The sequence below is a fragment of the Gopherus flavomarginatus genome, chromosome 7 (assembly GCF_025201925.1).
Source record: "Gopherus flavomarginatus isolate rGopFla2 chromosome 7, rGopFla2.mat.asm, whole genome shotgun sequence".
Classification (NCBI taxonomy): domain Eukaryota; kingdom Metazoa; phylum Chordata; order Testudines; family Testudinidae; genus Gopherus; species Gopherus flavomarginatus.
This window is the reverse complement of record NC_066623.1, coordinates 37198499-37220232: the sequence shown is the minus strand read 5'-3', so window position 1 is coordinate 37220232 and position 21734 is coordinate 37198499. Positions and strand designations below refer to the sequence as shown.

Here is a 21734-nt window from a genome sequence, read left to right as displayed (position 1 = left end):
TGGATGCAGCCCACAATGGTAAATAGGCTAAGAATCACAGCTATAGGTGATCTCATGATAAGATCTGAAGGTTCTCCATTAAGGTCAAGGAGAGCTTTACAATGAAATATGGCCTTTATATAGTAGCAACTTAGCATCTGTTCAACATCACTTAGTAGGAATATACCAATAGGGTAATGAACAGATAATTCACCTTACATACCATTGCTCTCGGCCCTTTTTTACCCATTCTCTTTTCTATTCCTTCCAACTCTCCCAATTCCCACTCCCCCATTCCACCCTTCTATAATGATCTGCAGTTAGATAGTTACTGCTTATAATTAAAGTGTCATCATTGGGGGTTTGTGTTAACAGCTCAGTGAGAGTCATGAGGATAGAGAAGTTCATTATTTAAAACCCACTGGTTCAGACCGTCTGCAGACTCAGTAACAATCATACAAGCAGAGTTTAACTGTAGGTCACAAGGGCTAGAAACTTTTTAAAAACAAAACAAAACTTTCGGTTCCACAGAATTTGATGTGCCATTCAGGCCATAATAAGATTGGATGGACAAAATGTTTGACATCACTAGACTTGACATTTTCTGTTAAACACATTTTCCAGAAAAGCAACATGTTTGCTGTATGTTAGCACAGCACTTTTAAGTGATATGGTGTGCTACTCTTAGCGTCAATGGCAGCCAGCTGGTGTCTGCTCAAATAAAAGACAGCAGTTTGTCACCACAAGAATTTTAAGAAGCAACACTTCTGGTTTAGCAAAAATACAGACCATACGCATATTATGATTAATACAGTTATGCTACTAATATTGAGAAAATGTTACTGTGAGCAAGAGAGTTGAGAGGTTAAGGAATAACAGCTTAACTACATCAACATGAATGAAGTTGACAAGCCATTTATGACTCATCAAAATATATTCTTAAGATTTTTCTGCTGCACAACTCCAATTCCATGTTATGTTCACATAAGGACTGGAATAAACAGGTTCCTGTTAGCCTCAGAGCATCTTCTTCACACTTATGAAATACACTCCTGTTTAGTGTATCATTTTTGTTCATTATAAAAACCATTATGCCTTGGATAGGTGACTTAGCTAAATCAGAGCTTTGGCCTGAATTAAAATTCATCATTGTTAAACTACACCTCTACCTCGATATAACGCGACCTGATATAAGATGAATTCAGATATAACGTGGTAAAGCAGTGCTCCAGGGTGGGGAAGGGGCTGCACACTCCGGTGGATCAAAGCAAATTCGATATAACGTGGTTTCACCTATAACACGCTAAGATTTTTTGGCTCCGGAGGACAGCGTTATATCAAGGTAGAGGTGTGTCTCCATAACTTGTAGGAAGAATGTCATCCTACATGTATAAGAAGTGGCTGCACAACAAAACTGATATATTTAACTTACTTCAATTATAGCCAAGTAGTTATGCACTGTATACTGATATTATTTCTTTAATTACAGACAAACTGATCTCCCTTTTGAAGATATACTAAACAGGATGAATGTTTTAGCAATCACTGAAGTGACCGTGTGCAAAATACCATGCATACTCAGCAAATCTTGAAAATGACTTTTTTTTTGGCAAGTTTGCCCAACCTTAACAGATAGGGAGAGGTCAATCTAACTATAAATTATTACAATCTATTCCATGGATTCTGCTCCATTCACATTTTGTTTCACGTGACTTCATTTTTGGCCCTCGCATAACGCATGACCTGGAAGCAAAGGACAATTTCCTCCTTGACTATTGCCAGCAGACCAAAGTCAAGGTTTGTCTACACTACAAAATTAAGATGACATAACTTAAGTCGATGTACAGACACCAAAGTAATTAAAGCAGTGGTTCATGCCAACACTTGCTCCTTCTGTTGATGGTGCATGTCCTCACCAGGAGCACTCCAACTGAAGTGGGACATTTTGGGACACTGATAGCTGAAGCCTGGGAGCCCTGGAGCTGACAGCCTCAACTGTACTCTCAGGACTCACACCTGGCCTACCCTCAGCTGTCTCATGGGCACGGACTCAAAGCTGTGAGCCCCCACCCCAACAGCAAGAGCTGTGAGCCATCACCTGGCTTAATTTCACAGTAGGGAGCCTACCAGCAGTGAAATTGACATTCTTGTCAGTTCTATGGCTGCTATTTCACATTTCAGATCTGACTCCAGCCGTCAGCCTGTGGGAGTCTCACAGCTAGAACCCCCTCAATCCCTGCCCTAGGCACTCACAGCCAGGAGCTGGAGAGGAAATGTGAAATAACAACAGCTATTAAACTGACAAAAATGTCAGTTTCACTGGTGGTAGGCTCCCTGCTGTGAATTAAGACCCACACAGGCTCATAGTTGAGACTGTCAGCCCCTGGGCAAGGGGGGCTCCCGGTGAGGGATGAGAGGGAGGGGAGGGGAGGGGAGCCCAAGAGGCAGCAACATGGGGAAGGGCACCTCACAGCTTGCGCCCCGCTGACAGCTCAGGCTTTCAGTGCCAGGACTGGGGGTGGGGGAGGGCTCCATCCAACAACTTACTGTATAAGTAACAGTGTCTACACAGACACTGCATCACCCTAACTACATCGACATACGCATTACACCTCTCATGGAGGTGGAGTTATGTCGTCAGTGTAGTGGGCCACTTACTTTGGCAGAAGCAGCATTGTAGTATAGGAATTGACATAATTAGGTCGATGTAAGCTGTCTTCTGTAGACTTAACTCTGTAGTGTAGACCAAGCCCCATTCCTATTTGCAAAGACAAGGGCCAGTAACAGAACACCTCCCTGCTTTGTTCAATGGCACAATACTCGTTCTTTGCTAATCTAATAGTTTAAAGCTCACCATTTTACCTCTCCACACAGAAAGCACATTTTAGCTATGTGATCCTGTTCTGAATTGAAATCATTTCCTTCAGTTAAAATTCTTAACTGAAGTTATATTCACATAAGCCTAAATATGAACTTACAAGACAAAAAGTTACAGTCAGACAGACTAGTAACTACAATTTCCAACCATGAACCAGATAAACAGGAAGTTTTAGATAAGAAAGAAGAGATTTAATATTGCTAAAATTTCTCTTACCTAGAATCCTTTTGTAGCCTATCTCCTTTGAGCTTACCTTTAGGTTCAACTTACTTGTAAAAACTATCAGAAGATAGTCACATTTAAAGTTTCAAAATGATATCTTACTGCATGTACTTGCTGTCACTTTAAAAATGTGCTGCCCACTAGTTCTGTATCATGTGCAATATGGGAGCTGGTTGTCACACAATTTAAGATGACAAAGACAACTTCCCAGATCACTGGGTTAGCTTGAAATTGAACACAATTCAGTGCCTATTCTAACATGTTAAAAAAAAAGCATATCTGTATTAAAGAGGGCTGAACAAAGAAGTTGCTGCCATAAGGTAAAAAATTTCACACCCTAGGCATTTACAAATTTGCTTCTCTGAATACTCCCATCCCATCCCTTGTACCCCCCACAAGCATAGCCTTAAGTATGAAAATACTAAATATACAAACAAATTACAAAAGTGGCTAAGCCAGGATTGCCAGGGCCTTTTTTGTGTTTAAGACAAGTTTCGCAAGATTTTGCCATTAAAAAGAGACTGAAAATTGGCTAACTGACATTGTTTCTCAAACATTAGGGACACAGCTATTACAGTGAACGAAGATTCTCTGTCCGTACAGCTGTTGGGAAGAAAAACTAAATTAGCAGGATTATGTTAACTCAAACTAGAAATATCACTTCATTTAAATATTAAGCATATGCACTTTTGTTCTTTTTAAAATAAAAATTAAGTTTGTGCAAGCTAGGTTCAGCCCTCAAGCCCCTGAAAAGCTACTAATATGGCATTTGCAGAATTTGGGCTCTTTGATTTAACCCAGTCAGAAGTGTAGTGAAATGACAGAGCAACCAGTCACTGTGCTATTTTTGAACTACTTTGTGAGCTGCTTTGAGCAGCTAATAGGCATCTTATTTGGTAGCTGATTAGATATGCACATGAAAGTGTTGATTTAAGACATAGCTACTCAATAAAATTGCAACACCCATTGTAAATGTTCAGCAATTCCCAGGCACCAAGAATTCAGATGATGTGGCAAGCTACTATTACTGGACCCCAAGCAACTGGACACGAGGACATGAGTAGGGACACTTAACACTGGCACACTTACCTGCATTGTTCTAGCTCACAGAACTTGCTGAACTACTGCCAAAGGACTGCAGCAGCCACCGAGAGGTTTACAGATCCAATTACAAAAGAGCTCATCTCTTATAGCAAATGCGTTCACAAATACCTGACAACTATATAGGTATCCATAGGTCAATACCAAGTCTCGGTTTATTTCAGGTCAGGGAGCGAGATACTGAACAAACATCACAGGCTTTAAACCTCTCAAGACAGCTTTGCAAGAGCAACACTAGTTGCTTTAAAAGAAAGGCAATTAATAAGGCCATGAGTTTTTCACAGAGGTCATGGATTCCATGACTTTCTGTGACTTCTGCAGTGGCTGGTGTGCCTGGCTCAGGGGCAGCCCCTGTGCCAGTCGCACCAGCTACTGCTGGGGCAGTCTCGGGCCACTGCGCCACCTCTCTCAGCAGCAAAAGAGTTTGGGTGTGGGATGGGGCAGAGGACAAGGTAAGGTGGACTCTGGGCAGCACTTACCTACAGGGCTCCTCGGAAGCGGTGACATCCCCCTCACTCAGATGCTAGCACCCCAGGTAAGCGCCACCCAGAGCCCGTCTCACCCCATCCCATGCACCAACCCCTTGTCCCCTCCCACACCCAAGCTCTGCTGGTGCTGTGGGAGGGATGGGGGAGAGGCATGGAGCCAGGTAGGAAGCCTACTGGCCCTGCGCTCCCAAGCTGCCCTCCTCCAACACCCGCAGGGCCTCCAAGCAGCCCTCCACCAAGTTTTAGTCATGGGTATTTTTAGTAGAAGTCACGGACAGGTCTTGGGCATTGATTTTTTGTTTACTGCCCACGAACTGTCCGTGACTTTTACTAAAAATACCCATGACTAAAACATAGCTTTAGCAATAAACTAAGGGACAGAAACAAAATCAGACTAAAGCCAGGTCTACACTAAACTTCTGCTGGTATACTCATGTTGGTTGATGGCAGGCAGATTTCCCCCCCACCCCCACTCACATATACCTATACCATTTCCATACCAGCAAAAGCCCTTATGTAAATGCAGTTATACTGGCAAAAAAGAGTGCTTTTACTAACATAGCTTCCCTGAGCAAAATAAGCTGTCATAACTGTCCTACTCAGATCTGAACCTTAGAGTTCAGAACATGAGAAGCTAGCATGAAACCTCCAAACTTAATTACCAGCTTGGATCTGATATCGCTGCCACCAGCCAGAAAAATTCCAGTATCTGGCTCACTCTGGTCTCCCCAAAACCTTCCCTGGGGAACCCCAAGACTCAGATGACCTGAGTCTCATCACAAAGGGAAATAACCCACTTCCCTTCCCCCTCTTTACCTCCTCCCAGATTTCCCCGCCCTGGGGACCCTAGGATACTCCCTGCTTCAAGTCCTTGAAACACAAGTACTGAGAGATCAAATCTCTCTCCCCCCTCACCCAGAGGGTATGTAAAGTCAGGCTTAGTAAATCTAACACAAAGAGATTTTCCCTTTCCCCTGTCTTCTTCCTCCCACCAATTCCCTGGTGAGCTGCAGACTCAATCTCCCTGAGCCCCCACTGTCTGCAATTTGGGGGGCGTGTCATAAACAGATAGCTAAGGGTTAATGTTCTTTTACCTGTAAAGGGTTAACAAAGGGAACCAAACACCTGACCAGAGGACCAATCAGGAAACAAGACTTTTTCAAATCTGGGTGGAAGGAAGTTTTGGATGCGAGTTCTTTGTCTTGGTTGGGTAACCCTCTCGGCTCTGAGAGTGATCTTTCTATCTCCAGGCTTTCTAATATTCTGTTTCCAAGTTGTAAGTACAAGGATAGTAAGACAATAGGTTTATATTGTTTTTTTGTATTTACATGTGTGTAGTTGCTGGAATGTTTTAAATTGTATTCTTTTTGGATAAGGCTGTTTATTCATTTTTTCTTTTAAGCAATTGACCCTGTATATTGTCACCTGATACAGAGACCATTTTATGTCTTTTCCTTTCTTTTTATATAAAGCTTTCTTTTTAAGACCTGTGGATTTTTTTTTTTTTTAGTGGGGGCTCAAGGGGATTGAGTCTGTAGCTCACCAGGGAATTGGTGGGAGGAAGAAGACAGGGGGAAAAAGGGAAAATCTCTTTGTGTTAGATTTACTAAGCCTGACTTTACATACCCTCTGGGTGAGGGGGGAGAGAGATTTGATCTCTCGGTACTTGTGTTTCAAGGACTTGAAGCAGGGAGTATCCTAGGGTCCCCAGGGCGGGGAAATCTGGGAGGAGGTAAAGAGGGGGAAGGGAAGTGGGTTATTTCCCTTTGTGATGAGACTCAGGGCATCTGAGGCTTGGGGTTCCCCAGGGAAGGTTTTGGGGAGACCAGAGTGAGCCAGATACTGGAATTTTTCTGGCTGGTGGCAGCAATATCAGATCCAAGCTGATAATTAAGTTTGGAGGTTTCATGCTAGCTTCTCATGTTCTGAACTCTAAGGTTCAGATCTGAGTAGGACAGTTATGACAGAAGCAGTCTAAACTATACCAGCAAATGCACTCTTAGCAGTACCGGCAAACTTAGATTAGACTAAGATATAGACACGGGAGAGAGAAAACTGATCCCTAGAATCAGCACTCTCTTTTGCTAAACAAAAAAAAAGGAAATCAGAAGTGACAAAAACAAAAGAACAAATGTGCGCCCTTGTGTTGGAAAGTGAAAGCTGCAATATTACCATTTCTTTAGGTGAGCGTCTTCCAGATGTACCCCAAAAAACCTGAACTTTTAGTGGCAGGGACCATTTTAATATTTTGAGTTTGTACAGCACCAAGCACAATGGGATCCTGATCAATGACCGAGACCTCCTAGTCAGCACTACAAGATTATTCTCAATCTTGGCTATCCTGTAAGTAAAACTGAAGTATACATGAGATCACCACTATACAATTTGAATTATTCAGATATCATAAAGAATCATACATGGTGTGCAAAGCCTGTATTAAGCCCACTGGATAACAACTAATTTTTATTCTGTTCAGAAGTCTTCTCTATGATGGTTAAAGAAACTTGTTAACTTAAACTATTATTTTTAAAACAGTGTTACTAATATCAGTTAAGTGTTACCATCACTAGTATTTCTGCTCTAGATAGGATTGGTAAATGAAAGTGAGAAGTTATGGAGTGGCTGCTGTGACTGGAAGTGAACTGGACACGGGGTTCATGAGTTATCACACCCTAAATTCAGAGGCTCACAATTCTAAAGTCAAAAAGGACTGGAGTACTTGTGGCACCTTAGAGACTAACAAATTTGAGCATAAGCTTTCGTGGGCTACAGCCCACTTCTTCAGATGCATCCGAAGCAGTGGGCTGTAGCTCACAAAAGCTTATGCTCAAATAAATTTGTTAGTCTCTAAGGTGCCACAAGTACTCCAGTTCTTTTTGCTGATACAGACTAACACGGCTGCTACTCTGAAACTGTTCTAAAGTCTTAATTTTGCCACTTTGTAGCAAAAGAGAAATGAGACAAAAGTGCACTGGATTAATTTATTTAAGATCTAATGTTCAAAACCAAAATGTGATTAAAAGTCTAAACAATTTTAAAATTATGTTTTAAGTATTAATGTCAGAATCGCATACCAGCTCTAACACATCAGGACTTCACATTATTGAGGATCTAATTTTCTATCTATAAGCTTCTAGCCCTGAGACAGACCTCAAAATGGAGAATATACAGGAAGAACTAGAAGCACATTAGATAAATTATGACTTAACTGGCATCACAGAGACTTAGTAGGATAAGTCATGGCTGGAATATTGGTATAGAAGGATAGCTTGTTCAAGAAGGACAGGCAGGAAAAAAGGTGCTGCATTATACATCAAGAATATATAAACTTGTTCTGAGGTAAGAAGGAAGGAGAGGCAGAACAGCTGAAAATCTCTGGGCAAAGATAAGGGGGGGAATAGTGCTGATATCATGGTATGGGTCTACTATGAACCAATAAATCAGGAAGAAGACTTTCTAGAATAAATAAATATCCAATACAATACTAGCCAGACAGCTGTTGTGGTAAAGTAATATGGTAAAACACAAGATTTCCAGAAAGTTCTTGGAATGTATTGGGGACAACTTTTTGGTTCAGAAAGTGGAGCAAGGACAGCCATTTTAGACTTGAGTCTGACCGACACGGAGGAATTGACAGTGAATCTGCATATGGAAGGCACACTGGGTGAAAATTATCATGAAATGATAATTTCACGATTCTAAGGAAAGGAAGGAGTGAGAGCAAGACAATAATGACAACAGACTTGAAAAAAAACAAAGCCTTTAACAAACTCGGGACTGATACAGAAGGTCCAAAAGGAAGAAAATTAAGGGCTAAAGTAGTCCAGGGGAGCTGGTAATTTCTCACAGGGGCAATATTAAAGGCATAACTATATACTATCCCAATTTGATGGAAAGCTAGGAAGAATAGTAAGAGGCCAGTATGGCTCCATCAGGAGCTCTTTAATGACCTGAAAAATTGAAAAGTCATCCTAAAAAGTGGAAACATGGACGAATTGTTAAGGAGTACAAAAGAATAGCACAAAGAAGTCTTATTTTTATTTACTGTTTGTAAATTTTAAAAATAAACCTGTTTGTAATTTTAAAGATAGTAATCACAGAATAATATAACAGTTTTTGCCAGATTATAATTTAATCACATTTACTGGTTTTATCTATTTAGGCTATGTCTACACTAGAGACCTTACAGTGGAATAGCTGTACCACTGCAGATGTGCCACTGTAAGGTCTCCTGTGTAGCTGCTCTCCCATCAGCATAATTAAACTATTCCCAATAAGCAGCAGTAGCTATGTCAGAAGGATAGCATCTCCCGACAACACAGTGCTGTTCACACCAGTGTTTCTGTCAGTATAACTTATATTAGGTAGGGATGTTTTTTTCCCTCCCTACACTCCTGGCGACAAAAGTTTTACTGACAAAAGCGCTCGTGTAGACATGTCTCATCTCCATGCGAAGGCTAATACCACCTCTCTTATCTCATGACCACAAGAGGTGCATACAAGCATGGATATATGGAGGGAGCACAGACCTTGGAGGCCACCTACAGTTCCAGTAGAGTATGAGGTGTCACAAGGAAGCAACAGATTTTCCAAATCACAGTACATCTTAAGAGGTTCATTAGCGCCACTGCTTCACACACACACACACGATGACGCCTCCCCCCAACACACAAACTCCCGCTGAAAGTCTTGGGAAGTAGGACCCCACCCTCCTGCAAGCCTAAAAACAAATTATTGTACTTGAATATATATTGCCTCTACAAGCCTTAAAAAGGGTTGTTAGCATCCTTAAACAACAACACTCACCAGAAGCCCTATTTAAGCTCCCAGTAAGCATAAATAAAGTTATCAGGCCTCCCAGACTGGAGGGATTGCTGGAAGGCCAACAATCCAACTGTAGTTTGTTGAGGACAGAGACTCCAGAGGTTGGTTTTGGTGGAGGGAGCTGGTTAGCTTCCCTTCCCCCCTCTACTCATATGTTAAGCATATAAGGTGCTCAGGAAGAGATCCTCCCTCCTGCACACCTCTTAAGTTGTGCATGAAAGGAGCTATTCTCTGTCAGATCTCAGGAGCCAGAGTGGACCTTTACTGCTGAATACCATAAGGAGAATGCCCAGGTGAATCTGAAGTTGCAGACATACCATTTGAGTGAAAATTACCTCAATATTAAACATTTAAACCACCTCTGAAAATTCAGAGCTAAGGTTGCACTCATATTAAAAAAAAAAACACACACCCTCACAGGGGTACAAAATATTAGTGATCAGCAATTATGGGTGCCCAACCTGCAATACCTCAACGCATCTCATGCTGGAGACACAAAATCACCAGTCACTTCTCAAAATTCAGGCCATGTTTGCATATACAAATACATACCTATATAATACATCAAGAGAGAAATGCAGTATGGGAACATTGCTCCATGCTAAAAGTTAGACATCCAGAGTCCTAGGCTTTGAATTTTCTTATGCTAGTATTAACAAATCAATGTCAAATAACTTTTATGGGCAGACATTCGGGGGGGGGGGGGGGAAGAGTTGGACAGGTGGTCCATATAAAACACATCAGCAGATTTCTCTCACTTAGATACTCAACTGAACTTTCCTATACCAAAATACATATTTAAAATGAAGCAATACCTCTCAACAGTTTCACAAATACTGGAAACTACCAGGGCAGAGCTAAGGATGAAGCCATTATTGGACTAGGACCATGTGATTTGTGGAAGTTCAACCACAAACAAGACATTAAACTAACGTTCTTGAAAGGCAACAAATTCAAAATATAGGAAGTGTGCCTATAATCTTATAGTTTTGTCATGGTTAAGTAAGGTTAGCAGAAAAACAGAACAAGTGCAGAAACTTCTTTGAATTGCCTATAAAAAAAGCTACAAGATTGGCAGATATTTCAGTCACTACTTTAAGAGAGTTATAAAATAAAACAAGACTCAGCCAGAACCGATTAGCAGACAGGCAGATTGACGAAGTTTTAGTTTCAAATGACTCTTTGCAGTTATCAGCAAGGGACTCACCATATATACAGTGTTGGTTCTGACTGCCATCTGCTCTATTCTCAAAGCATATTCATAATACATGAAACCAAATGGGAGTTAACTGTACACATCAAGGGGAGAACGGACTAGTCTTGAACCTAAGGAAGGCCTTAAACAGATGACTAGGCCTTAGTGTCTAAGGTAGTTACATTTATTAAGCATTATATGTGTTCAAGTATATTTCAGCATACACTAATCAATTTACTAATCAGTTGATCCATTTTTTCATTATTTAATCACTGCTTCAAAAGGCTTCCCCGCAGCTCATTTATTCCCACCCCTCAGACTTTGCACCCAAGTCAGTTTCTGATGTCATCTATTTCCATGGAAACAATCCTGTGTTTGACATCACTGTTTTCAAGGAAATAACCAATATAAGAAAAGTAATATTATGACTTTACTCCAGGATGAGAGAGAAACAGTGTAGCCAGACTCTAGTTCAAGCATTTCAACACAATAAATTAAAAGATATATATCAAACACAAACCTCAAGTTACCAGAAGCAGCATAAAACCATGTTTTGTTTAAAACTAATGGACTTCCTTGGGGTTGTCTTTTATGCTCTACTGGGGGAAGTTGCTTTACCACCAGCAACCCTAGGAGGGAAAACCATCTACTGTACATATTTCAGGTTGAATCTTCACAAAAAGCACAAGTTAAGAGATAACTTCCCATTCCTGGGTTTGAAAGATTCCATTCTCCATTCTAACAAGGTATGCTAGTGCGTTGAGGCTGGGGGAGCTATCACCTCTTTTCTACTTCACTACCGGAGGAATGTTCACATCACCCGTGTCAAACTCAAAAGAGGAAAACACGGGAAAACAGAACACATGTCTGCTGGATTGGGAGCCCATAGTTTATTTAGTCTTCTTGATTTACTACTCTGCCCATAACTGGTCTTCTTTATACTAGGGTAATGGCTCACTTTAAAAACAAATACATTTACAAGTACACTTTTTTCTCAGTCTAGAAAAAAAAAAATCATCGAGAGGGCTGCTTTGATCAGCTAATACCATCTGGGCTCAGGTAGAGTAAACAATTATTTGTAGAAGTGATCTTTTTCAAGCATGGCCCAATGTGAAAGGTTATATTTATGAGCCATCAAGCAGTTTAGGCCCCAAAATGTGAATTCCATATAATTGTGCCAGTTTTAAGAGTCCAATCAGTTCTAGATAACTTTTAGATAACTTGACAATACAAAAAAGAAGAGGGCTTAAAAACGCATAAACGGAACAGATGAGCACGCCATCTAGCAACTCAGCAATCTGATCCCCACCCATATGCTTCAGGCACCAGAGAGCCTCAATATTTAAAAGTGACTACTCCTACATAAGATGATAAAACTCTTAGGATCTCCTGTAGGGAAGGGTACTGCAATGACCTTCAACTGCCAGCAGAAGAGAGAAAAAGCAAAGCTCCCTGAAAGAAGTGAAGAGTGTTCCACATTCAAGTCACCTACTATATAGAAGTATATAGCTTGGTGGAGACCATGCTGAGCTTTTCTAAATCTTGTGCCATCTTTAGTAAATCTTTTCAAACCTAGCACATACAAGTTTACATGCGTGTTCTGCCACTGCAGAGCCAGCAAATGAAATATAGAGCAAACCTCAAGAGTTATCCTAACAAAAAAGTCTATTCCAGTGAACAAAACAACTCCACTACAATCCCCGTGCTAAATTCTTCTCCACTGGAAACTCAAGATTAAAATCCAAATGGTAAATAATGTGCTGTTTTTAACCATGAATAGCTTGGATATCGATGGCCTCTCTCCCTGCACTCTACTGTCATCTTTGCAATCAGCAGTATGGTCGGGAGTCCCCTTCATTTAAGACTGGGGCCTAGTGATAGACCTCTCTCTTTATGATGCACTCACTTGGAAAAGCTGATCTCCTTCTCTCTTTGGTCTAAAACAGGCCACATTTGTTAGCCTTCCAGGCACACTAACATTTATCATTTTACTAAGGTTTCTGGGTAAGGAGGATATTGATGGAGAGAAAAGGTTTCATCAGGGAGTTTTGATTTCTGTAGTTAAGTGAATCGTTGAGTGGGTTGTCTTTTATTGAAAGCAATTGGGGAGGAGTAACTTATGGCCCTAGTGGAAACTCTGGGCCCCTGACATGTTCAAGTCAAGTCACAAGCACATATTCTGTATATTTTTGTGCATTTAAACAAATATTTAAAGTAAAGTGTCTTCTATTTTCAAAAAGAAAAGGATTTTTGGAGTAGGGCCAGCGAATGGACCTATAAGAAGTGTTACATAGTCAAGTGAGGATCGGAGTTTTGGGTTCTTCTGACCAACAAAGACTGCAACAATTAACCATCTATCAACACCTGTCTCAAAAACTAAACTGGATGGCTCTGAAAGGAGTCACTACATTTTTTATTAGTTATACCAGACCTGCTTAGTCAGAATTATGAGATATTGTGAAACAAGGCCCTATGAAGGAAGGATTTAAAGAGGATGAATGTTTATAAAGTTTCTACCAGCCAAAAGTGGAATGGGGAGAGAAGAGGGAAAAAAAGTTCTCATTTTATAGCAGAACTACTGAAAAATGAGACCATTCACAACATGAATTTGCTTCTTCACAACATATTTGCACAGTATTAATACATACTATATCCAGGAACATGACTCTTCTAGCTACATTTTGATAGATATATTACAAAAGAAACTGAATTTATACAAACAACAAATAGGAAAAATGTTAAATCTCCAGTTTATATTCAAACTGATTATTAGGAGGTTATAGATGGAAAAGGGAAATGAAGACAACATGATCTGTTTTAATCCCCAAAATTTCAAAGACCCTATAGTTCCTCCAAAATTAGGCTTTAACCTTCCCCTACAAACTTCTGCTAGTGAGAGAAATAAGCTTTCAAATTTACACAGAGGTAGTTAGTTTTAAAAGCTGGTTTACAAATAAGTGTATTAATGAGAATAATCTAACAAGAGAGTCCAACTGTTCTTATAATTTAGACTATCACAGGAGTTGAAAATCATACTGTGTCAGTGGAAAGGTTTCAAACAATAGGATGTCCTTAATTCTTGAATGCATCAGTTATTAAATACATAAACACGATTTTTGTAGATTTCCCATATTTACAAAGGAACTTGATTAGTATAACTCATTAATTCCTAAATTTTTATTTAGTTACACTATCCTCATTCCAGAAATGGGCACTTCTATTAGAAAGACAAGATAAAAAAATCACAGGAGATAAAAGGACTTTGGGTGATATCTGAAGCAATGTTATCACTTCTGAAAATATAGAATGTCCATATTAGGACAATCAGAACTTACTCCCCAGGACACAGTATTTTTGACTTCAGCTGATGCCACTGAGAACTACTAGGGAGTCCTCATAACAGATACAGAAATTACATTTACTTGCTTCAGGTGAAAACTTTGGAGGGGGAATGGGTTCAGGAGGTGTTCTTTTTCGGTCAGAAGAAAGGCTTGAGTGTATACTGGATGAAAGAAATCAGGGTAGAGTAATTTAATTCACTGATTCTAATCCTAATTTAAATCATTAATTCTAATCATGTTTTAGACTTCCACTTTGAATTTTGCTTTAGGAAAATATCTATTCTCATTGTTTGGTATAGCATTCAGACATGTTCATTTTGCAACTAAATATAGTTTTGACACTTTTTGCTAACCAGGAAGATAAATGTATGTAAATATAGTATAAACAATTATATAGCCTAACATATATTTAAATCACATTCTTAAGTTTTAATTATTGTAGGTTAAGAAATTTCATTCACCATTTTCTATTTACTAGTTAATTTTTACTCATGCGTCAAGCTGCTTTTATATATAAACTGGAATCAATTAAAAATGTGTAAGAACCACAACTTAAAACTGTTTCTAATAAACTACCTTAAATAAACTGGATACTAAAAAAAAAAGTTTACTAAAATGTGTTTTGCATTTCAAATTAACTGATATATTAAACAAAGAAAGTGTTATTTATAGTCAGCATGCTGACAGATTGAAAAATCTGTCCCATGGTGACCAGAAACAAAGGTATTTTTTTTTTAGGTGCTTCAAGATGCAGGTAAGTGCTTACTGGGATTTTCAAATGGGCACAGGCATATAATCTGCTTTAGCCCTTTTCAAAATCTCACTAAGCATCTATTTGCATCTGTAGGTGACTAAATACCTTTGCAAGTCTGTCCCCACGTTCTTCGAAGTACTTACATATTTGCGAAAATGTAAAGACCAGTATTTGCTGTGTTATAGAGACTGAAAACAGATAATGCACTACATGACATGCATCCAACGAAGTGGGTATTCACCCACGAAAGCCCGTGCTCCAATACGTCTGTTAGTCTATAAGGTGCCACAGGACTTTTTGCTGCTTTTACAGATCCAGACTAACATGACTACCCCTCTGATACATGACATTGTTACACTTATGAAGCTTGAGTTGGCCTCAAAAATTACAGATGTTTTCTCCCTGATTCGTTATATAATTAAAACAGCAACACCTTTTAGCTCACTAAAGCTTTTAGAGGACCCACTGATGAAGCTTTATTTAAATGTTAATAGATTATATTAGGTTTAGGCCTTAACATGAGTTGTCATTTCAGATTTAATTTTAAAGGGTTTAAGAAGAAATTTGTATTTAAACAAAAATGCAATTTAAATTTAAAAAATCTGATGAAAAATCCCATTTGATTTTTTAAAATAATTTATTTTTTATCCACCCTGCAAGAAATCCTTATGTATTAAGGAGGATATGGGGTGCCTACCATAGGGACTCTAAACGTAGGACCATAGGGAATCTAAAGGTATGTTATGTCCAATTTTTAATTATGTTTCATGTAAATATACCCAGAGGCTTATAGAATAGATACATTTTATACATAAAGCAATTCTGCTGTCAGGCCACCCACTCTGAAAAAGGGATGCAAATGGACTAAATGACATTCTACAGCAGGGGTGAACTCTAATTTCCTTTGAAAAAATCAGGACTACGTAACTATGAACACAAGAGGCCTGCATAACTTTTATATGACTGCAGTCAAATGCCACTCTGAACCCCAAGATCCTCGAGTACCTTTATCATTATGGATGGCCTCAGATTTGCTTTTTCATTTTATATTAGGTCAGTGAGGCAAACAATATTGCAAATACTTTAACTATCATAGTCCTTTACTTCAATTTGGTACATCTATTTCTGCAGCCCAATTTTCCCTTTTTAAAAGGCAGACTTCAGTTGATGAATTTGATGTAATATTGGTGAAAGGTAAGAGATTCACATGATAGGCCTGGACCCAGTAGTCTTCTATAGCCAAAGGACAGGTAGCTTAAACTCCACACACACGCCCCTGCTAACTTAACTCCTACTTAACCTATAGGGATCGCAGCTAGTATCAATAAGAGTTTAATATCCATGCCTATTCACTCCACCAGCACCTATTGCCAGAGGCTCAATAGAATCCAGCTTCAGTGATGGCAGTTCACTCAGAACTAGATTAACTCATTTAAAATTGGCCACAGCAGCTTCCAACCACAAACCCAGGCCAAGTTTAAGGTATGTGAATGTTTTGACCTTCACTATTGTTACCAAACCCATGGGCAATCTGCAGGGATTCCAAAATTAAACATGAGGAGGGCAATAGCCTTTGGTGGCAATATCCTCTCTAAGTACAGGAGAATTACTGCATCCCTCTTACTATTTTGTCTACTATTACTGAAAAAATTATCTACTTGATATGATTCCCATGGATCATGCTTGAATCATCTGTAATTGTTGACTGATTTGCATTTGATGTATTTTTATGGTGATCACAGGTGTTAGTTTCCTGAATCTCCTCTCTCTCACCTTATCAGCCTCTCCATAGTTCATCTGCACCACTAGTTTCAGAAGTATGTTCCCTTTGAACTGTCCCTTTGAACTCAAACAGACAAATGTGTTCGTAAGGGGTATATCAGCTGGCATGGGCCAGCCATGAGTGTCTAATTGCACTGGAGACATACCCAAGGTTTCCTAATCTTTCCCCATAGGTACAGTTTCTTGACCTGTGCTGACTCAAAACTAATTCATTCTCATTATTCTCCTTCCTCAGTTTTTTCAATTTCTGATGCCCATTTCCTCTGCCTCCATCCACAAAATAATCCTTTAAAACAACTGAGACAAAGATATTGCTCAAAAATTATATCTATCCAATTACTGTATATACTTGTTTATAAACTGAATATTTTTGGTAAAGTTAAGCATCAAAAAGCTTATAAATGTGTCTACATCAAAATTTGATGATTTTAAACTCTATGGAATCATTGAATTGATATCTAATATATTGTCATTTTGTTTACCTGGAGCATCTGCAGGCCTGGAGCCCCTCAGCTCCCTGTGACCATGGTTCGCCATTCCCAGCCAACGGGAGCAGCAAACCGCAGCCACTGGGAGCTGAGGGGCTCCAGGCCTGCTGATGCTCCAGGTAAACAAAACGTCCAGGCCCACTACAGGCTTACCCTAATGGGCCAGGAGCCAAAGTTTGCAAACCCCTGAAATATAAGGTCAGCTTATGAAAGGGTCATACAGTTTTTGCTATTTTTACCTAACCATATTGGGGAGGGGAGCAGGGGTAGGCTTATAAATGAACAGGCTAATGAACGAGTATGTTTCTACTTTAGAGACTTCCTGATCCCCACCCCAGCTGTTTTTTTCCCCATTAAGTATCTTGCAGGATGCAGAATAATGCAGGAAATAGGGAAATGGACTGAGAGTCAGGAGGTCTGAGTTCTATTCCCAGCTCTGTCACTTACTGGTTGTGTGACTGCGGGCAAATCACTTCCCCTCTGTGCCTCAGTTTCCTCATCTGCAATGTAGGGATAATAGTTCCATTTTAAAGCACTTTCAAATCTCAGATAAGAAATGCTGTAAGTATTATTTATCTTGCCTCTGAAATGTATTCATTTTTGAATCCTGTATTTGTTTTACACTTCTGTTGTATTTTATTTTCTGCACCTCCATGATGATTTTATTTGGCTATTTTCTCCACCTGCCATTGACTAATCCTAATCCAGTTATTTTATCATATTAAAAACCACATCAATGCAATATATTAAGAATACGGCACATGCACATACACTTGTTACGGACGTCATTTCAGCATGGTTTCCTTTTTAGAACTATAGAAGCCAACTGCAGAAAAAGCCCAGATTAACGGGACATGGCAAACCTTCATTTTATGTACACTATAATTCCAGCTATCTGAAAATCGTAGTTACCCGAAGCCAGTGTCCCTTCCATGTAACCCTATGTCACTTACAGAACGCTTCCATTTATCCAAAACTTTTGGATGTCATCCAAACCATTCTGATAAATAGAAGCGTATTATTTATTTTTAAATCTCCCTTCAAGTGCTCGCTAATTCCAAGCATTGGTAGTACCTCAAAGCATACACCCAAGTCAGCGACTCATGACTTGAGACCACAGTTCAGACACTTGTTAAATTTTCAAAGCTGTCTAATTCAAGAGCTGCAGTTTTCCATCCCAAGAGCTTACAGTTGCTTCTTTGGGGACAGAGGACAACAGCAGCAGGTGCCTCTAATATTCTTACGCAGAGAACGAGGCTAAAAGACAGCTCCACCTGAACTGTGTCAACCTTGTTCCATAACAACCTAGCAGGGAATCAGTCACAAGACTCATCTTTCTCTGTCATATTTCCTCCTACAGTCACCTCTGCCCAATACTGAGCACAGGTAAGGAGCACATTCAAGATCAAACTCAGGCAGAAATACCAAGACAACTTATCTACACATGTATTTTGGAAGGCTCTGAATATTTATTTGGCAGCATCTTTTAAAAAGTTTTAAATAAGAAAGCAGTTCTTGCAGAAAGACCTTATTTCCTAAACTCCAGCCTTGAGCAAGTGTTTGTACAAAGTTCCTAATCTTTTTTGCCCTCAACGGTTTATAATGAATCTACAGACTACAGGCATCAACTATAAATAGTACTTTGCCATTATAGAGCCTCATTCACCAGAGGATCTCAACAAGGGTGCTTCACAGACACTAATTAGACATCCACATCTCCTGAGACAGAGAAGTAGGTAACTAAAGATACATCACAAATTAAGGTATGATTCTAGCATGGGTATGCCTACCTATGTAAGCTTTAATCTAGCTAGTGGGAATAATATTAGTGAATACATAGTGACACAGACTTCAGCATGGGTTACCCATCCCAGTAAACGCCTGTCAATGGCCCTAATCATGTACTGTGGTTGCTGGCCCACACTGAAAACTCTACCATTGCATCTTCATATTATTGTTACCCACACTAGAGTAAAGTTGGTGCAGGTATGCCTACCCATGCTACCGTCATCCCTTAATCTGCATCACAGACATACCCCAAAAGGATACATTTCCAAAGCAGAATCTTTACCAGTTTGATGGTATCAATATCAGAATAAAGATACTATATCAGAATCTCTGTAGGTATGTTTAGATCTTTCTTGATTTCCTATTTAGCTGACATTCTCAGAGTGGTTCTCACTTAGACCTGTGTTTTGTAAACACTGCTGTAAAACAGATATACACTGGCATGTGAAGGAACAGAGATAGAAGACTTGATACATACTAGATACCAAGAGAAGCAATTGGTATTTTTTCCTTAGCTAGTGCATGGAGGGGATTCAAGTATTTTACAAATAACCCCCAACCCCACTGGACTATATTTCAGTTTGAATATTTACAAGAACAAGGATTTTTATGGGACGTAATCTCAAATTGAGGCCATGTTCACACACAGAAGTTCCACCAGTTTAATTTAGAATTTAAAAACAGTTTAGTCTCAGTGTGGACACTTAAACTGACATATCAATTCAGCTTAATTTAGGACGCTGTAAGAAGTGTGCCTGTACACTTTACCCAAGCTTACACAAGTTTAACTAAATCAACTGGACTAAAAATATGTATTTTTATTAAATTAGTGCAACTCTTAGTCGGACAAGGCCTAACAGTTCAGAATTCACCAGGCCTAGGGGTGAGTGGACAGATGCACAATGGAGTGCCTAGACACCAGAATAAGTGCTGGGCCCCTCCGTCCATCCCTTCAAGTGAAATTGTAAAGTAGAGAAGTTCAAGCATCAAGCCACTCCAGGCATCCAATTCTGGTACATAGGGGGAAAAAAAATCAGTATTATGTTAATTGTACCTTTTTCCTCTCTTGCAAAGATGTGCAGAGGTTAGGGAGCTGCAACACATGAGCTTTAGTCACTAGGAACCATCTGCTTAGGTGGAGGCAGTAGCAGTGGGTAGGATCTCAAAACTCTCCCCTTCAATTAGGTGACACAGGAAATTGAATTAATTCCCTCACCATAGCACCAATGGGTGGTGATGGATGAAAACTTAATTTGTCTTTACCCCTAGACCAGATGGAGCAGCATTCATTGAGAGTTTAAAACCCCCACAGGTCCCATATAGAATGTTGATGGGCATACACATACCCCCATGCACACCCCTCTTCAGGTTATACACGTTTGGGAAATTAGACACTGGGATGCCCTCCATTCTTCTCTAGGGAGAGAGAAACAAACCCCTCCTCTCATCAGGAAACTAAGTGCTTGGAACCCCTATACCTCCTCGTCCTGAGTCTAGGGTAGCAATAAGTGAGTGCTGGGAACCTCAGACACTCCTTAAAACCGAGCATAGAATAGGTTCAGTGTGGCCAGGTACTGGAAGCCACCACCCTCCTACACTATGAGAGAGAGACTGAATACTAAACCCCTCCCACACCCAGACCATCTGTCTGATGAAACAAAAGTGGGTACTGGGACCCCATCTCCCCGAGACGGAGTGCAGATGAGATGCTCAAATCACCCCCTCCCAGCCTGGGGTGGGGGGGTGAGCGGCTGAGACCCGCCTCCCAGACTGGCTGTGGAGAGAAAAATGTGGGGGTGCTGAGTCCCACAGACTAGGGTCACAATGGAGGAGTCTGGGTGCGGGGCCCCGCCTCCATTCCGCGGGCACAGGGCTGGTACAGGGACCGTCCCCCGCTCATGACGACTGGAGACGCATAGCGAGACGAGCGAGTGGATACCAGGAGGCCCCCAGCTCCTGGGTGCACAGGAGGCTAAATACTGCCTCCCCCCCCCCCGGGCTCGCTGGTGGGTTCTGGGCCCCGTTTTACTGAGCAGAGAAGGTCAGGCCCCAGGTCGCCGCTGCCGCTGCGAGCCGGCCTAGGCCGGTCAGGAAGCGGCTGAGCGCGGAGAAGCCGGGCCCGGCCATCGGTCTCTCACCTCGGACACCTCGTCCTCATCGCTGCCGGAACCGCCGCCGCCGCCCCCACTCCTCAGCACGGCGGCCGCCAGCTTGAAGTCGAGGGCGGCCTCTCCGGCGTCGGGCGCTCCGGGGCCTCCTGGCCCGCCGGGCCCAGCCTCCCCGAAGAGGCGCACGGCCCGCAGCCCCAGCGGGGCGGGCCCGGCCGCGACGGGGGCCTCGGCGGTGGGGGGAGCACGGGGAGTGACCGAGTCTATCTCCTCGTCGCCGACAGGGGCGGCGGTGCCGTCCGTGAGCATCGCGCTGATCCGGGGCCGCCGCTGCTCTCACAGCCCAGCCGTCTCCGTCCCCTCACAGCACCAGCAGCAGCGCCACTAACTTCTCACAACCTAACCGAACTAGGAGCGCCGTACCGCCTTCCCCGCCCGCTCCTGCCACTCTCATTGGCCATGCTCGGTCTGCGCCTCAGCTCCATTGGACAAATCTCCCGCCACTCATCTTCTCGTCACGCGCTCCCATCAGGCTACCTTGAGAGCACACGCCGAGGCGGTTTGTACTCGCTGCCCCGCCCCGTTCTCTTTCGGGCTCTTCCTGAATTTTCGGAAATCTGACTGGGCATCTGGCATGTCAGTCAAGCCCCTCCCGGGACAGCTGGAGACTGATTGGATAAAATACCCGTCGGTCAACTTTAATTCGAGATTTCAGGACTCCGATTGCTCAGAGAGTGCATCAGTCATACCGCACAGCTCTTGGCGCCATATGATTGGCTTGTCTCC

At 41.3% G+C, this 21734-nt stretch overlaps 1 protein-coding gene across 11 annotated transcripts in view; it reads right to left on the bottom strand.

Annotated features, from left to right (window-relative positions):
• The window catches only part of ANKHD1 (ankyrin repeat and KH domain containing 1), a 188612-nt gene extending 167249 nt beyond the window's left edge, over positions 1-21363 (bottom strand). For 8 of the 11 annotated variants that reach the window (XM_050962498.1, XM_050962499.1, XM_050962502.1 and 5 more), the window contains exon 1: positions 20979-21349. In XM_050962498.1, the coding sequence (XP_050818455.1) occupies positions 20979-21257 (279 nt within the window). In that variant the 5' untranslated portion in view covers positions 21258-21349. Of the gene's footprint in view, positions 1-20978 lie in introns of all 11 variants that reach the window. The other 3 variants (XM_050962508.1, XM_050962505.1, XM_050962501.1) reach the window with 3 other exon arrangements.
• Positions 21364-21734: the final 371 nt, after the last annotated feature.